Source organism: Nyctereutes procyonoides, unplaced genomic scaffold (genome assembly GCF_905146905.1).
Source record: "Nyctereutes procyonoides isolate TBG_1078 unplaced genomic scaffold, NYPRO_anot_genome, whole genome shotgun sequence".
Lineage (NCBI taxonomy): Eukaryota > Metazoa > Chordata > Mammalia > Carnivora > Canidae > Nyctereutes > Nyctereutes procyonoides.
In genome coordinates this window covers 11,644,920-11,662,169 of record NW_026575043.1, presented here as the reverse complement: position 1 = coordinate 11,662,169, position 17,250 = coordinate 11,644,920, and the positions used below count along the sequence as shown (strand labels likewise).

The 17,250-nt window shown below is 51.7% G+C and overlaps 1 protein-coding gene across 3 annotated transcripts in view; it reads left to right on the top strand.

Annotated features, from left to right (window-relative positions):
* Nucleotides 1-17,250, top strand: part of JARID2 (jumonji and AT-rich interaction domain containing 2) — a 260,567-nt gene that overhangs the window by 224,255 nt on the left and 19,062 nt on the right. For all 3 annotated transcript variants that reach the window (XM_055322925.1, XM_055322923.1, XM_055322924.1), the window contains 2 exons: nucleotides 8,267-8,502; nucleotides 14,472-15,549. In XM_055322925.1, the coding sequence (XP_055178900.1) occupies nucleotides 8,267-8,502; nucleotides 14,472-15,549 (1,314 nt within the window). The remainder of the gene's footprint in view (nucleotides 1-8,266; nucleotides 8,503-14,471; nucleotides 15,550-17,250) is intronic.

Genomic DNA, 17,250 nt, shown 5'->3' with positions numbered 1-17,250 from the left:
AGGGAGCAGGTCTCATTTTACGTAATTTTGGGGTAGGTCCAGCCGCCTTTGCTGGGTCGGTGCCTCTGCCAGCAGACGTTGCAGCCCAGCTTCCCATGATGGCTGTTGTCCATCTCTCTCTCTCTCCTCTCTCTCTCTCTCTCTCTCTCTCTCGTAAAGCAAAGGCTTCAAAACCCTCTTGGTTTAGGTCAGACTCCAAGGCAGCTCATGCTATCCCACTACTTCTGTCCGACGCCACGCAGGGACTTCTGTCTCCTAGTACCCTCATGAAAAACATCAGGATGGTGGCCTGGTGTTCTGCTCAAGTGCCTTCATTAGCACACAGTCACTAGCAAGGTCGGGGCATCTGGTTATGGGAAGGCATGGAGACGGGCCAGAGTGGACGCACGGGTGGTCTTGCCCGCTCTGTTCAATGGACATTGCTGCCTTCAAATGCAGCTCCTGGGCATCACCTTTACAGTAGGAGCTTTGAAGATCAGCCTCCTCCTCTGCCTGACTCCTTCCTCTGAAGTACACATAGCAGTTTATATTCTTTATTTTAAATACTTGAGCGATTCCTGGAGGGCAGATAAGAGGGGGCAGCTAGTTTTGTAGTTCAGGGAATTGAGGCTCAGATGTGTTTGGTGATCTGGGAAGTAAAAATCAAAACCAAGCAAAGCACATCCCTATGAGAGAGAGAGAGAAGAGAGAGAGAGAGACCGTGGATGTGGGGAGGGTTTTCATGGGCTGTCTCATGGACCTCCCCCAGGAACCTCCTTACCATCCGATGTGTGCGCTGAGCTTCTACGGGGCAGGGCTTTAGGTTTCAGCTCCCTGGAGCTATAAAAGCGAAATCCTCCTTGGGAAAGTGTGGCTCTTTCCACCTTATTGACGATGGTGGGATTGCCAGAGAGAGGTTTCTAAAGTAACTTGCCTTGCCCAGTTTCTTTTTCATCCCTTTTTGGGAGCAACTCTGAGCTTCTCAGGCACGAAGCAACCCTAAATCAAAATATCAGCCTTTAGATGTAAAGATTTTACTTGCCGTGGTGTGAAAACACTTGTCTATAGGCCATTTAACCTTCAGAGCATGTGTATACAAATCAATATATTTGTCTCTGTTCATTAATGTAAAGCTATTTGTATCTGAGTACAATACAATTTCCTAATACAGTTCACCGTGATAAATGCTTTTTTTCTCTCCTTGAAGAAACGGGTCCAATTATTCCTTTTAATTGGAGAGAGCATGCAGAGTCCTCCATCCTCCCCTCTCTCTCTCTCTCTGTGTGTGTGTATGTGTGTGCATGTCTCTCTCTCTCTCTGTTTCTTATGTTCACAGGGTTTAGTCTTTCCCTGTGAGAGTGAATGTTTTTTTTTCCTTTCTCCTTCTCGAGAATCTTACAAATTAAGACAAAAGATAATTACTTGGAAGGGTAAAACTGGCAGGTTCCCACGACACTTAAAATTAATGAGCTGTTGAGGACAAAATATACCTTGTCTCTGGCTCCATCACACCCCCCCCCCACCCTCCCCACCCCTTCTCCCCTTTCTTCCCATTTAACACATGATTTGACTTTTTGGCTGTGTTTGCCATTTGGGTATACCGCTGCTGTAAAATAGTGAGGTGGTTACAGAAAGTGGATTCATTTGAAAGCTATCTCTTTGTTTGCAATTCAATGTTAATTTTATTCAGTTTTTAATTTTTATATTTTTGAGAGCTTTCTCTTCTTCCGACGATCGGATCAAAACAGTCTGTGGTAGAAAGCAGTGCAGTGGTTCATGAGGCACCGGTTTGGCTGATGATAATGGTACATGCTTTCCCCCTTGTGATCGTGGTACCCCACGGCTTCCATCGTGGTTTCCCTGAGGAGTGGGTTCCCTGAGGAGTGGGTTCCATGCTGGCGGAGGCCAAAGCTCTTCCTGGGCATCAGGCTAACACCTGAGCTGGGCCAGGTGCAGGTAATGCTGATGGAGGATCTGGTTTTTTCCAGCTCTCTGGAAGCTCACCTCCATGCTACTCTTAACAGATTTCCTTGAAGTCCCATTTTAGTAACTGGCCTTGCCCCATGGTTTGTTTGGAAAGGAGTAGTATGAAACTGTGAGCGCTGGTGTCCTGCTACATCTCTGACATCGACTCTGTCAGAAGTAGTATGGTGATCCGTACATGCCAACACTTGGCCAGTGCGTGCTTCATGGCCCACTAGTCTCTTTCTAGGTGAATCTTTTCTCATTGATTCCTCAAAGCAACCCCATGAGGTAGGGAATAGGGAACAAAGGCTTGGGCAGGGGCTAGCCCAAGTTCAAATAGCAAATGATTTCTGGACTCCTATATAAGTAGCTTCTTCTCAGAGCCAGAGAATTTTGGATGTTCGTGAATAGAGATGTAAGTGCAGAGTCTGCCAAATCTCTGGGAACTGTGATAGAGCTAACCATGGAAAAGCTGCTCCAGCTTAGTGATGTCAGGCTTCTTCTCTTCTCTTCTCTTCTCTTCTCTTCTCTTCTCTTCTCTTCTCTTCTCTTCTCTTCTCTTCTCTTCTCTTCTCTTCCCCCTTCCCCCTCTTCCCCCTCCCCTCCCCTCCCCCTCCCCTCCCCTCCCCTCCCCTTCCCTTTCTTGACCGAGTACATGAGCAGGGGCAGAGGGAGAAGTAGACTCCTTGCTGAGCGGGGAGTCAGGCTGTGGGGCTCAATCCCAGGACCGCTGAGCCAAAGGCTGACACTTAATCCTCTGAGTCACCCAGCACTCCTCTACTATCTGTTTTTTTTTTTTTTTTAAGATTTTATTTATTTATTCATGAGTGACACACAGAGAGGCAGAGACACAGGCAGAGGGAGAAGCAGGCTCCTGCAGGGAGCCCTATGTTGGGACTCCATCCTGGGTCTCCAGGATCACACCCTGGGCCCAAGGCGGCACTAAACCACTGAGCCACCTAGGCTGCCCTACTGTCTGTTTTCGTATGCTGTCTCTTTCAGTACATAGTTGCAAGTGACATATATGAAGAAAATCGGTCTCAGGATAAAATGTAGTTGGAAAAGGGAGGAATTTTTGTGGGTGATTTTACTCTTCGGTATCACACTCAAACTCAAGCAGTGGTAGTTTCCTGAAGGTCTGTTGGTACAGCCATCTGAACTGGTTCAGTGACCTTTTCCCGCTCTGTTATGTTATCAATTGGGGATGCGTGGGGGGAGTCAGTGGTTGAGCATCTGCCTTCAGCTCAGGGTGTGATTTGGGGGGGGGGGGGGGGTCCTGGGACTGAGTTCTGCATCAGGCTTCCCTGCTGCAGGGAGCTTGTTTCTCCCTCTGCCTGTGTCTCTGCCTCTCTCTGTGTGTCTCTCATGAATAAATTAACAAAATCTTAAAAAAAAAAAATCCATCAGTTCACCTTGGGTTTTATATGGATCTCTTACCTGTGCACAGCTTTGTAACATTTTGTGTCAAACATTTGAAAATAATGCTTCACCAAGTACCTCTTCCAGTTGTCACCACCTTTCACTAAACACTGTGAAACAATCCTGCATCTCCTGGCCTCACCAGAGAAGGCTTCCAGTGTGGGGGAGGCTCTGGAACTGAGGGTGGCAGATGAAGCTCTTCTACAACTGTAATTTTTGCCTGAAGTCATGAATTCCATCACTGGCAGGAAAGACTATTCTTTTCCACGACAGGATGACTGGATTCATCTTTGAGGAAACAGTGGACAAATCACTACATCAGTTCTTCTTTCAAATAAAAACAGTGTTCCATAAAGAAAACAGCTAGCTTTGCAACCTAAACCGTCATACAAGTTGCCTTTCCCTGGAAATGATCTACTTTGATATGCAGGAGAAGTACTTCCTGTGTACCTTCATTTTGTCACACAAAGCATGTGCACCCAAGGGTTGGGATTTAGTACCTTTAACAATTTGTACTGCTTTATCAATCCCAGGGATGAAAGCTGGCTTTTCTTTCCTTCGTTCATCCTTTTTATCTGCTAGTAACTGGTAATGATGTATCTACTACTTAGGAGTATAGTTTGCTGCTTCTGTACTGAAGGCACCTGCCCCCTGGTTTTTGTGTTTGTTTTTTAAATATTTAATTTATTTATTCATGAGTGATACAAACAGAGAGGCAGAGACGAGGTTGAGGGAAAAGGCAGCTGATGTGGGACTTGATCCCAGGATCCTGGGATCACGACCTGAGCTGAAGGCAGACATTCAACAACTGAGCCACCCAGGTGCCCCATTTGTTTTTAAGAGAGAGCAGGTGAGGGCAGCCCCAGTGGCGCAGTGGTTTAGGGCCACCTGCCGCCGCCCAGGGCAGGATCCTGGGGACCCGGGATCGAGTTCCACGTCTGGCTCCCTGCTTGGAGCCCGCTTCTCCCTCTGCCTGTGTCTGTGCCTCTCTCTCTCTCTCTCTCTCTGTCTGTCTCTATGAATAAATAAAATCTTTTTTTTTAAAAAAAAGCGGGTGAGGGTAGAGGGGGCAGAGGGAGAGAAAGAATCTTAAGCAGACCCCACGCCCAGTACAGAGCTCCACGATGGGCTAGATCTCATGACCCTGAGATCATGACCTGATCAGAAACCAAGAGTTGAACACTCAACCCACGGAACTACCCAGGTGCCCCAATGTGGACGTATTTTTTATTTCTTTTGTGTACATACAAGGGAGTGGAATTTCTGGGTCATATGGTAACTGCTTCACTTTTGGACAAAAATCTGGTCCATTTCCCAAAGTGGCCACGACATCTTACACATTCCCACCAGCAACAAATTAGGGTTAGAATATCTCCCAAGTCCTCACCAACACTTCCCATTATCTGTCCTGTGAGGGGGGCCATCCTAGTGGATGTGAAGTAGTTGGTGTCTCTTGGTGGTTTTGATTAGCTTTTCCCTGATGCTCATCCACCTTCTTTTCGTATCATTAAGTGAGAAAGGCATATAAGTATCTTGGTCTAATTACAAAAATAGTTTTGACCTAGGGGACCCCCTGAAAGGGTCTCTGGTTCCCCCGGAGGTCAGGTCATTCATTAAACCAGTAGAGAATACGAGGTGTGTCTTCAGCGCTTGTTTCTTCTTGCTCAGGCAGGGCATCCACAGCACATCTTTTTTTTTTTTTTTTTTTTTTTTAAAGATTTTATTTATTTATTCATGAGAGACACAGAGACAGGCAGAGGGAGCAGGCTCCATGCAGGGAGCCTGATGTGGGACTTGATCCCAGGTCTCCAGGATCACACCCTGGACTGAAGGCGGCATTAAACTGCTGAGCCACCCAGGCTACCGAGCACATCTTTTTTTTTTACCACGAAACCGGTTTCAGCTTAGGCCAGCCACTTGCCCATATGGAAGCCCTTCTTGCTGCTCTGGGCAGGGAAGATAGAAATCAAGAAGAGGTGTTGCCCACATAGTCTGATGCCCTAGTAATCTGAGCTGATCCTTCTGAATGTGCGCTCAGGAGTCCTCCCCAAACCTCAGTGCGGAAACGTGCGTTATCCCCAGGCTACAGATGAGAACACTGAGGACCAGATACACCAATGCTGTTGAAAAAAAAGACAGTGCTGGGAATTGAGCTGCTATGTAACACACTGTCAATACACAAGGGGACAGGCCCATTGAAGACCAAATCTTTCTAACCAAATGAAGGGAAGTGATTACAGAATTGGTGGTACTTTTGTGGCAGTGACAGCACAGAGGAGGAAGGAATATTTGTGGGTTGTTTTTTTTTAAACGATTTTATTTATTAATGAAAGAGAGAGGGAGGCAGAGACACAGGCAGAGGTAAAAGCAGGCTCCATGCAGGGAGCCTGATGTGGGACTTGATCCTGGGTCTCCAGGATCAGGCCCTGGGCTGAAGGCGGTGCTAAACTGCTGAGCCACCAGGGCTGCCCAGGAAGGAATATTTGATTGAGATTACCCCCACCTCCCCAAAGGCCAAAACAATAAACCTCAAGCCAACTTCCATGCTGTTTCAATAAAGGAGTGGTGCTCACTTCTCTAGGAAATTGGTGAGTGGTCAGGAATTGCCCAGATTCAGGTTCCTTAGCTTGAGTTTTAATCACCCTGAAGTATGACTTTTTAGGGATGCTGCTTTTGTCTTGAAAGTGAGCACAGATACTGCCAGCTTTGGTGTGATTGATGGGCTCTGACAAAGCACAGTTACTTACACTTAGAATAAATGCCAACCATTTGAAGCTCTCCATTCTCCCTGTAACTAAGAGTATCCAGCAGAACGTCACACCCTGGCAGATCACACACCATATTTTGGTCTTTCACTGTAGGATTGAAAATCTGTTTAGAAGAGGTAGTCACTGGAATGCCTGGGTGGCTTGGTGGTTGAATGTCTGCCTTGGGCTCAGGTCCTGGGGTTGAGTCCTGCATCAGGCTCCCCATAGGGAGCCTGCTTCTCCCTCTGCCTGTGTCCTGCCTCTCTCTCTGTGTCACTCATGAATAAATACAATCTTTAAAAAACAAAACTAAACAAACAAGCAAACAAAACTAGGTAGTCAGTGGTCCTGGGAGGAAATTTCTGAGATCAAGGTTTGCAGCCATTCCAGGCATGGCAAATGTAAATATAAATCCTTCTCCTATCACATACCTCATAGTAACAAGTGGTCAAAAGAAGCCAGTGTAAGATAATCAGGAGGAAATGCAGCGGACTCTCTTAGCATTTGAAAATACCGGGTGAGCTTTCTAAGCATAAAATTAAAGGGTTAAAATGGGTTAGCAGATTTAGCATCATAACAGATGGAAAAGCAAATGACAGATAACAGGAAAATATTTGCAACCTCCAAGGCATCACAGTAATTTAAAGGACATGACGGAGGTGAAAGAGAAAGTACGTGGAGCTGTGGGCTTATGTCTGGAGGTGGCTGTCCTCAGAAGAGAGGCTTCTTGTTTCTGAGCCCTCTGAAGGGGGCCCGTGGATGGAGGGGAGCCTGGCTTCCTCCCCCAGCAGCTTGAGGCCTCCACTCAGAGGAGGCAATGACTTCCAGCTGCTGGCCGGTGGTGCATTCACCTTCTGGAAGTCCTCCTGGAAATCCGCACAGCCCAGTCAGGGCAGGCCCAGCCGGAGAGGGAGGGCAGTGACTGGTGATCGCACTGGCCTGTAAGACTCTCCGTTGTCAGCAGATGCCCCAAGAGTCCTTCTCAAAGGACAAGTGCAAGGGTTCACTTCCTGCCACCACCGCTGGGATGGTTTGAGGGCAGGGGAGACCTGTGGCACAGGGGCAATAGAAGGCTCAGGGATTCCGTGGAGAGGTCCGGACCCACGGGTCTGGCATGGCAAGCCCCAGCTGTTGCATAGAAGTTGGAACTCACAACAGCAACAGAGTTGAAGTGGACGACACAAATGCGAGCATTGCTCTCCTCTTCTGAATTGCCTAGGTGGCTGGCACCAGGCGTCACCTAGTGGGTCCCCGTTGTACCTGGGGCCCGGGGCGGTGGGCTTGGGAGGCAGGCCAGCCTGCCAGTGCTACGGTCACCGGCAAGTAGGACTCTGGCAAGCACTCTCCTCCTCCACCCTGCTGGCTTCATCTGTAAAATGGGCGTGATGATCACGTCCAGCCTGTCCCTTTGGATTCAAAGGCTGAGTGTGCTTCACCACTGTAGCCGGCTCCCCTGGCTTGTGGTCAGCAATGTAATGTGATGGCTGTTAGTACTGTTAGGGCTTCTGGAATAGAAGTGGGGCTGACTCCAGCTCAGATGTACACTCTGCCTCTGTCTCTCTGTGTCTGTCTGTCTGTCTGTCTGTCTCTCTCTCTCTCTCTCTCCTCTGGTCTCCAATGGGGCTGGGACCACAGCTGTGTTCCTGACAGCACATATTCAGTCTCAGAATGCATAACTTTAAATCTGAGCATCTATGATCTTATCTGAGATCTTCTGTATCTTCCTACGTGGGGTGGTTCTGTTCTCAGGATGGCAACCGTTTGTGTTCATGTCTTCATTTTAATTTCTCTTTTTATTTAAGGTATGATAATTGATATTCTGAGGGCTGCTGGGTTTTTTTGGTTTTGTTTTGGTAGCGATTTTTTAAAAATAGATTTTTCAACTGTTTTAAAGCAAATAACTACTTGTACATGCTTATAATGTTTTTTGGGGGGCTTCTTTTGTTTTGTTTTTGTTTTTGGCCCCTGGGCCTGGATTTATTCCTGGTTTTTATGGCGGGAGGGAGGTGGTGTTTTGTCTTGGGGTTTGTTCTGAGCCTGTGAGGGACTCAAAGACTGTCCAGAACGTTTTCTTTTTCTTTGACATCAGAAGAAATCAGGCACTCTATGGTAACATACCTAGTGTCATAACCTCATTCTTTCTTCTTCCTTTCTAGTTTTCAATGGTTCCAGCAGGTCATCACGGGAGAAAGAACCTGTTCAGAAACATAAAAGCAAAGAGGCCACTCCGGGGAAGGAGAAGCACAGCGATCACCGGGCTGACAGCCGGAGGGAACAGGCTTCAGCGGCCCACCCCCCAGCGGCCCCATCCACGGGTTCCTCGGCCAAGGGGCTCGCTGCTAACCACCACCACCCCCCTCTGCATCGGTCGGCTCAGGACTTACGGAAACAGGTAAAGCCCGCCTTGGTCCACATGCTGCCCGCCTGCCAGATGCCACCTCCCCCATCACCAATGTAACAGAAGGGGACATGTGAGTAGGAGCCTCAAGAAATCCATAATGTGAGGGCTCACAGAGCAGGAGGGTGATGCTCACAGGTAGGATGCTGAGGGAACCTTGTCTTTGCACAGAGGGGTTCGTGTGTGTGTGTGAACATCTGTCAGCTGGTCTCTTGGGTCAGCTGGTGTGTTGGTGCGGTTGCGTGTGTCCCTGGAGCATGCCCCAGGGTCTCATGTGTGGGCATGTATTGGAGCTGGGCAAAGAGAACTTGCCTCCTTCACTATGCCTCTTCCACCCCCATGTCTGGGGCATTATATGAGTTAGAGTCTCAACCTGTTGTCTCCGCTTGAGCCCAGAGCAGCTTCACCCTGAAACCAGGCCCGTAAGCTGCCTAGTGCTGTCTGGGGATGGTCCTAGACTGATCTGTTCTTAATGTGACAGGTTTGCCTCTCCGCCAGGACTCACAAGCAGATGTGCGTGGGTACCCGCACTGCTAAGCAGTGCCCCCCTATGCTGGGGTGTGGTGGGGGGCACTTAGCAGAGCACATTGCAGCCTGGTCCTCAGGATCACCTGAGGTCAGGCGTTCCTGGCTCTCCAGCCCCAGCTCCTACCACCATCCCCAGGAGACAGTACAGATCCTCTTGGGAAACGCTCAGGAATGGCCTCGGGGTCAGCTGCTGGTGTTGTTAGTATCCTGAGACAGTGATTTCTCTCCCGGGGGAAGCGGGCGGAGAAAGACAGGTGCCCGTAGGCACGCAGTCAGTTAAGGGTTGGGTACCCCGGGTCGGTGCCATTCCGCTGATCCCGCTGCTCCCGCTGCTCCTGTGCTCACTGCATTTTAAAGTCAGAGAGCCGCGGGGATCCTGGATGAGCTCTCCTCACTGGGTGTTATGACCCAGAGCTAAGATTTCTCCAGAGTAGACCAGAGACTCTAATCTTTAAAGACTGAGTCAGGGTGAGGAGCTTTCCTGAGCGGCAGTGTTATTTAGAATAACTATGAGATGGTGGGAACCTGATGGATTTCCTCCCTTTGTGGAGCTGCTCTTTACATACGGCCTTTTTCCTTGATGACAGGGATTTCTCCCTGAACATGTGTATTCGTATGCATACACACAGGAGGGTGGTGTGTGTGTACACATATATTATTAGTCATAACTTTTAAAAGCGATTCAGCTCTTTGGGTGGGTGGGGCGAACGAGGCAAGCATCTTCAGAGTGGCATTTCCAGGAACCTCACATCCTACTTCTTCGTCCTTTGCTCTCTCGAGATACCGAGCAAGTAGTTGCAGCCTATTTCACACATTACACAGTCTTCCTGAAACACAGACCTCATCGTTTTCTTAGCACAACTTCACATGATTTGGGAATTGGTCAGTGCTGGGCTGTGTGCTTGTTTGTAGGTGGGATTGTAGGTGTTGGCGGTGTGGCGTGTAGTGGGAGCAGGTGCTTTCAGAGGTTGAGGACTCCATCCCCCGCCCCCCTCCCGTTTTCCCTTTTTTGTTGGGAGCATCCTGTGCTTATTAACTTGGGTCTTCCCCTTTCTCTGACGAAGGCCTTCCCTCCCATAGTTCACTGCCTGCCTGGTGCAGCTCTGTTCATCCCAGGCTCTTTGTTTTTCAATCCAAGTTTTAGAGTTTAGATGAGCTCTCCCCAGCTCAGCAAGTGTTTCCCCTGAGCACCCCCAGCCCAGCTCTCCTGGGGTCTGAAGGAATGGGCCCAGGCTCCCAGCTCAGCAGCTCCCTCTGGTGGGAACGCAAAGCCTGACGGTGGGCTTTCTGGTCATGAATCCAGGAGCTTCTCTGCCACCAACCACCACCTCGTGGCCATGTGCCCAGGGGAGCCAGAGTTACAGATGAATGGGTGGCAGTGGGCAAAGATCATGCTGCAGACGCCCACCCCACCCTCTGGCCCTCCAGAGCTAGGTGTGTTGTGGGGGAGGCAAAGGCAAAAACCCCTGTCAGAGCTGAGAGAAGGAACAGCTTGCAGAGCTGTAGTTCCTCAGCTCAAGCGCATTGCACAGCGGGGAATCTGCCCCTCGCTACCTTCGTGTTAGTCGTCCAGTGAAGTAAGTGACCTGTCACATGCCCTGGGTAAGTACTTCCCGGGGCCTGGCCCTGTGATGTCAGACCTGCCGCCCTGGGAGCTGGCTGAGGGACCTGGGCATTCTGTTACGCTGAAACTCGGTATTTGCTCCTTTTTGATAAGGTGGTGGGTTGAGAGGACAGAGAATCTCTGGCGGCAAGGCAAACCGACACCCTCCCTCCATTCCTTGGTTTTCTTTGGTACCAGTTGAGCACCGGACCACTGAAGACAAGTGTGTGTGCAGACAGATAGGCCCTAGGTCCCTGATCCTGTCTTGTCCCTACCTTAGGACATGTGGCACAGCTGGTGGGACAGATGGGTTCCCGGGCTGGGCTGCCGGGTCAGCTGCATCATGGCCTCTGCCGGCAGGCAGGACACAGGCACGTACTGGATGGGCTGCTCGGGGTGGGAAGAAGGAATTCAGTGCATGAAATGTGCCCTTTCTAGTCTCCGCAATTTACTTCTCGAAATCAAGTTCATGGTTCTGGTGAGTCCCAGGAGAGATGCATTTAGTCTCTGAGCCTGCGATGTGGATGTGTGTGCGTAAAATTCGGGTAGCTAGCTGCTCTCAAAGAGGACTGTAAGGATGGTGAGGAAGGAAGGGAATAGACTAACTCTTCTGTAGAGCTGGGCAGTTGGCTGTGCATCTTGGCAGTAACCACCAGTATTAAAGTTTATGAAAATATGTAAACAAGAAGGGGATTTTATTCATTCATTTGTTCATTCACGAGAGACACAGAGAGAGGCAGAGACACAGGCAGAGGGAGAAGCAGGCTGCCTCCAGGGAGCCCGATGCGGGGCTTGATCCCAGGACCCCAGGTTCACGCCCTGGGCCAAAGGCAGATAGTCAACCCCTGAGCCACCCAGGTGCCCCCAACAAGAAGGGGGATTCTTTTTTGCCATTGAAGGCAGTGATAGTCCTTTAGAGTTCCATCATGCTGAAGTTTACCTCCCTGTGACATAGCATGGGGGAGAGGTTGCCAGGTGCCCCCAAGAAGGCAGAATGGATGGACTGAGGGCCCCTACGCTCTTTCCTCATTGAGGTGGAGTCTGAGAGATCTCTCTCTGGGTCTCTGGTCTCCCCTGGGTGCTCTGAGGCTGCGCAATGGAGGCACCAGAAGTGTTAGGAGAACACTCTCCCACCCTCACCAACTAGATGAGAATCTGCAGTGCGGGGTCAGGCTGCAGAATCGGCAGTATTTGGGCTCGGTGAAGAGATAGGAACAGGCTGCCCTCTCAAAGGCCGGGAGACCTAAAGGGTGCGTGTCTTCCGCTTTCAAGATCCTGGATCCCTGAGGCCTCTGTGTCTTGTTGGAAAAATCCCGCTGAGCAACATCAGGATTTCCCGATTTTTGTTTTTCTAAATGGTTCATTTTGTGTTTAGTTAATGGAAGCATTTGGGGGAAAAAAAAAAGAAACATTAGAGATCTCTGTGTTTCCCACGTTTTACCTCCTATTTGAGATCAGTGGTACTCTCTGGGGGAAGTTCGTCTGCCCCACCCCCAGGTTGTGTAACTATTTTTAACTTATTGTTGCCAGGCTGCTGGTTGATTTGCTTTGATTTCCCTTTCTTTATTCCAGATACCTCTCTCCCCTAGCCAGTGTGGTCAGTCCTGCTTCTCTGTAGGGGGTGGCAAGCAGTGATGGATCTGGCTGTAACCCCTGGGCCTGCCCTGCAGCCCCCCAGTGGAGCCCGACACCTCACTGAGGCCAGGCCTCCAGGCTGGCTCACAGGAAGGAAACCTGGTTCCCTAGGCACCCTGGGGTTGGCTTCTGGAACAGTGCCTTGTGCCAGAAAGTTAGGGCTTTGATTGGACTGTATGTGATTGGTGGCATCAAAGAAATACATTTTTTTTGTTTTGTTTTGTTTTTTGTTGTTTTTTTTGCCATTTATTTTTTTTAATCTTTTTTTAAAGATTTTATTTATTCATAGAGACAGAGGGGGGGGGGCAGAGACACAGGCAGAGGGAGAAGCAGGCTCCATGCAACAAGCCTGATGTGGGACTCGATCCCGGGTCTCCAGGATCACCCCCCGGGCTGCAGGCGGCGCTAAACCGCTGCACCACCGGGGCTGCCCAAAATACAGTTTTTTTAAAAATATATTTATTTGTTCATGAGAGATAGAGGCAGAGACACAGGCAGAGGGAGGAGGCTCCATGCAGGGAGCCTGATGCACGACTCAATCCCAGGTCCCCCAGAACACGCCCTGAGCTAAATAAAAGGCAGATGCTCAACCACTGAGCCACCCAGGTATCCCTAAAGAAATACACTTCTTTCTCCATTTCCAGAATCTCCTACCGATAGTTTGCTTCAGTGGTTCCCAAAGTCTGTTCCTGAGTTGGCCTCCGCATCACCTGGGGGCCTTGTTAGAAACTCAAAGTCTCGATCCATCCCAGAGCTAGTGGATGAGAAACCCCCAGGGGGTGGGGCCCAGTGATCTGTTTTGACAAGCCCTCCAGCGGGTTCTGAGAGCACTGGTTTGGATACTGATGGGAAAGTTCTGGTTTTGTTTTTGTTTTTCCCATTCGGGTCAAGAGCATTTTCCTGGGCTGGGCCTCAGTGTAGTACACAGGTCACTCAGACTCAGGCCCTGTCCTGGGGAACCTGACTCCTCTGGTGACGCAGCGGCAAGGCCCATGGGAGCGCTGGGGGCCCTGGGAGTGCTGGCTTTAGGTGCCGCTCTCCCAGTCTGGCAGGATGGGGCACCCTTGTGTGACTGCAGCTGGTCGGTCGGCTTCCCTGATGTGGGAGCACATGCTTCTCCTTCCCAGTCACCTCTTCGTGGGGTTTACTGGTGAAGAGGTGGCCACGATCATTCCTTACCCTGGGATTGTGTAAGTTCCACTTGGTGTCTTTTGGAGGTGGTGGTCCCCTGTTTTGAGCTCATGTCACAGATGAGAAATTGAAGCCCAACTTGTGAAGAACCTGTCAGAGGCCACCACAGGCAGAGCTATGACATGATGTCCACCTAGAGCAGGACACCCAGCAGCAGCTCCTGGCTGGGCCCTTCCTCGTCTTCTGGAAGTTACACATTTCTGGTGTCCGCCCCTCAGTCTCTGCTTTCGCTCTGACACAGGTGACGTGTGTGTCACAGAATTTCCACCGAGTCCAGCTGTGCAGAGAGGCTGCTTGGTTCACACTGTTCCCGGAGTGCTGAATGTGGAGTTTGTGGAGGGTGGGAACACAGGAACCGTTCGTGCAGGAGAGGGAGGGCATATTTTGCTTGGCTGCAGAAGTAGGGATGCATCCCTGCTCCATGGGGCCCAATCTCAATGACCATGGGATATACAGATGCCAGCTGCTGGCAGCCACGTGCCCGGGCTTGCCCTGTGACCTGCATGGGAGCTGGGCCACATGAGTGCTCTTGTTCTTTTCTTTCTATGGTATTTTGGTTGCCTTCCTTTTTTAGCCCATGGATTTAAAAATTCTGCAGGCAGAGCATGCTGTTCTGTGGAGCACACAGAATGGCAGACCTGTATTTTCTTGGAGGGCAGAGGGTGTGTGTGCATCCCCCTTGCTTCTCCTAAATGGGCAGCGGTTTGCTACTGTAAATGTCCTTAACCTGTGACAGGTGACTGGCAGGTGAGTAGACAGGTCGTCATCGTGAAACATTGATTTTCTGAAAGAGCCTTTTAACAGGAATGCTAAGGAAACTGTGCTGTGGGCATAGGGGGCGGGCGGCATGTGCTTGCACGAAGGTTCTGAGACCTGAGTCTGTCGGGCTTCAGTTCTCGGCGGGGACTCCTCCATGCTAGAGCAGGCGGCCAGCTTGGTTTGCTTCCCCATGAATCCTACTAATTCTTCTCTTGTCCCTCCCTCTGCTTGTCCTGGTGCCTTCCAGGTTTCGAAGGTAAATGGAGTCACTCGAATGTCATCTCTGGGTACAAGTGCAACCAGTGCCAAAAAGATGCGCGAAGTCAGACCTTCACCGTCCAAAACTGTGAAGTACACTGCTACGGTGACTAAGGGGACTGTCACATACACCAAAGCCAAGAGAGAACTGGTCAAGGAAACCAAACCCAATCACCACAAGCCCAGTTCCGCTGTCAACCACACAATCTCAGGGAAAACTGAAAGTAGCAATGCAAAAACCCGCAAACAGGTGCTATCCCTCGGGGGGGCGTCCAAGTCCACCGGGCAAGCCGTCAATGGCCTCAAGGTCAGTGGCAGGTTGAACCCAAAGTCATGCACTAAGGAGGTGGGGGGGCGGCAGCTGAGGGAGGGGCTGCGGAACTCCAAGAGGAGACTGGAAGAGGCACAGCAGGCAGAGAAGCCACAGTCCCCACCCAAGAAGATGAAAGGGACAGCCGGCCCTGCCGAAGCGCCCGGCAGGAAGGCGGCAGCGGCCCCCCCGACGGCGCCCGCCCCGGTGGAGAAGGCCCTGCTCAACGGGCACGTGAAGAAGGACGTGCCTGAGCGGAGCCTGGAAAGGAACCGGCCGAAGCGGGCCACGGCCGGCAAGAGCGCGCCGGGCAGACAAGCACACGGCAAGGCGGACAGCGCCTCCTGTGAAAATCGTTCTACCTCGCAATCGGAGCCCTTGCACAAGCCCCATGAGGCGGCGGCGGCGGCGGCAGCGGCAGCGGCGGCGGCCAAGCCTGAGAAGGGGGGCAGCCGGGCCGGCTGGGCAGCCATGGACGAGATCCCCGTGCTCAGGCCGTCCGCCAAGGAGTTCCACGACCCACTCGTTTACATTGAGTCGGTCCGCACTCAGGTGGAGAAGTACGGCATGTGCAGGGTGATCCCCCCTCCAGACTGGCGGCCCGAGTGCAAGCTCAACGACGAGATGCGGTTTGTCACGCAGATTCAGCACATCCACAAGCTGGGCCGGCGCTGGGGCCCCAACGTGCAGCGACTGGCCTGCATCAAGAAGCACCTCAGATCTCAGGGCATCACCATGGACGAGCTCCCGCTCATAGGTGAGGCTCTTGCCGCTCTTGTCCTTGGGCCCCGAGGGATGATGGGGCTGTGGCCCCGGGTGGCCCCATGCAGGAGGCCATGGGAGGCGGGGTGCAAGGGAGGTTAGTTGGCGGCTTCTAGCCTGGAGCGGGTGGTTTCTCTGGAGGCCTATGGGCCTTGCGGTGTGGGTGCCGGTCTCTGCCCTATTGGCCCCACATGAGCTTCCCTCCTGGTGTTCCTTCCTCTTGTCATAAGAATGTCCGTCCTACTGCATGAGGACCCACCCCGACCCTTCTATTTTAACATCATCTTTTTAAAGACCCTGCCTCCAGATACGGTTCCCACCTGGGGCCCTGGGAGGTAGGGTTTCAGCACTCGAACATGTGGGCCAACCTGTTTTCTTTCTGTGTCCTCATTTTTCCTTCTGTGTCACTTTCTCTGGTGACCAACAGGGCCCTTTCGGAGACCAGAGATCAGGGGATGGGCTTAATTTTCTCCTGAGTGTGGGGAGCACTGCAGAGCTCACGTTGGGGGTGGGGGGTTGGGTGGGGATCTGGGCGTGTGAGTGAACATCCCTGCAGATGTGGGGGCCAGGCCGCAGGCAGAGCCCACACACAGGCCCTCCCGGGCTCCTGTGTCCCTCTTCTTCCCCTGCTGCTGCTGCTGCTTCCCAAGGACTCATTGGCTCCATCGGGGAGGAGCGGGACCTGCAGAGTGCAGGCTTCCTTGGGGGATGGCTGAGTAAGGTCACACAGCTCCGTGTTTCAGCTCCAGGCCTGTGAAACGGGCATTTCAGAGGCCCCAGACTTTGCAGAGGCGGGGGGATGAGCCATTTCTGCCATCCAAGTGTCAGGAGTTGGCAGTAAGGTCGGGCTCCCTGCAAGATGGAGGTCTGTTCTGTCGGCACGTGCCTGCCACACTCACACCTGGGTGGGAATCCCTTAATTTTAAAGAACCCTTGGTTTGGGGTCCACAGTCAGGAATGGCTCAGGGCTGTGGGACCCGGGCTGTGAGCAGGTGTGTGGGCTGTGCCCTGAGTGTGCTCGGAGCTGCACCAGGCCCTCCCCGCTGTGGTGAGATGTCTGGGTGCTGCCACCCACCCTGCGGGGGGACCGTGGGTCTTCTGGGGACAGGTGAGGTAATCAGGTGACGTCACAGCGAGAGCCAGTAACTGTTCTTCAGAGTAGGTTGTCTTAACCTGCACCCTCTCACGCAACACTGGAGGCTGCGTGGACGTGTCCCCGTGCTGTGTGTGTGTTCACACTCCTCCTGCTGCCGGAAGTGTGAGGCCTTGTTTGTTATCACCTGTAGAAGTGGGAGGGGTTTGCTGGACCAGCCTGTGACTGAAGAGGCCTCGGGCCGCAGGTCTGAGCTTGCGCTCCTCAGAGCAAGGGGCTTAACCGCTCCGAAGCAGCTTTCCAGAATCTGCCAGGACGGAGGCTGCCTCTGAGTCTGCTCCCAGCCCCTTGGGGAGCAGGGAGTGCGGGACGCACTTCATCACTTGGCAGCCTGGCAGCCCTGCGAATGGGCCAGTGGGTGCAGGGCAGGAGCCCACAACATGATGTGCTTTCAGGCAGTGTACATCTTACACAATCCAGATGCTACAAAGAAAAAAGACAAAACTCTGGATCGCCTCTTTCCTTATCCACCTGTGACGGGAGCTGCTGCGGCCGGCGGGGACGACTCGCCTCCCTGTCCGCCTCTGCGAGTGCGGCAGTGGG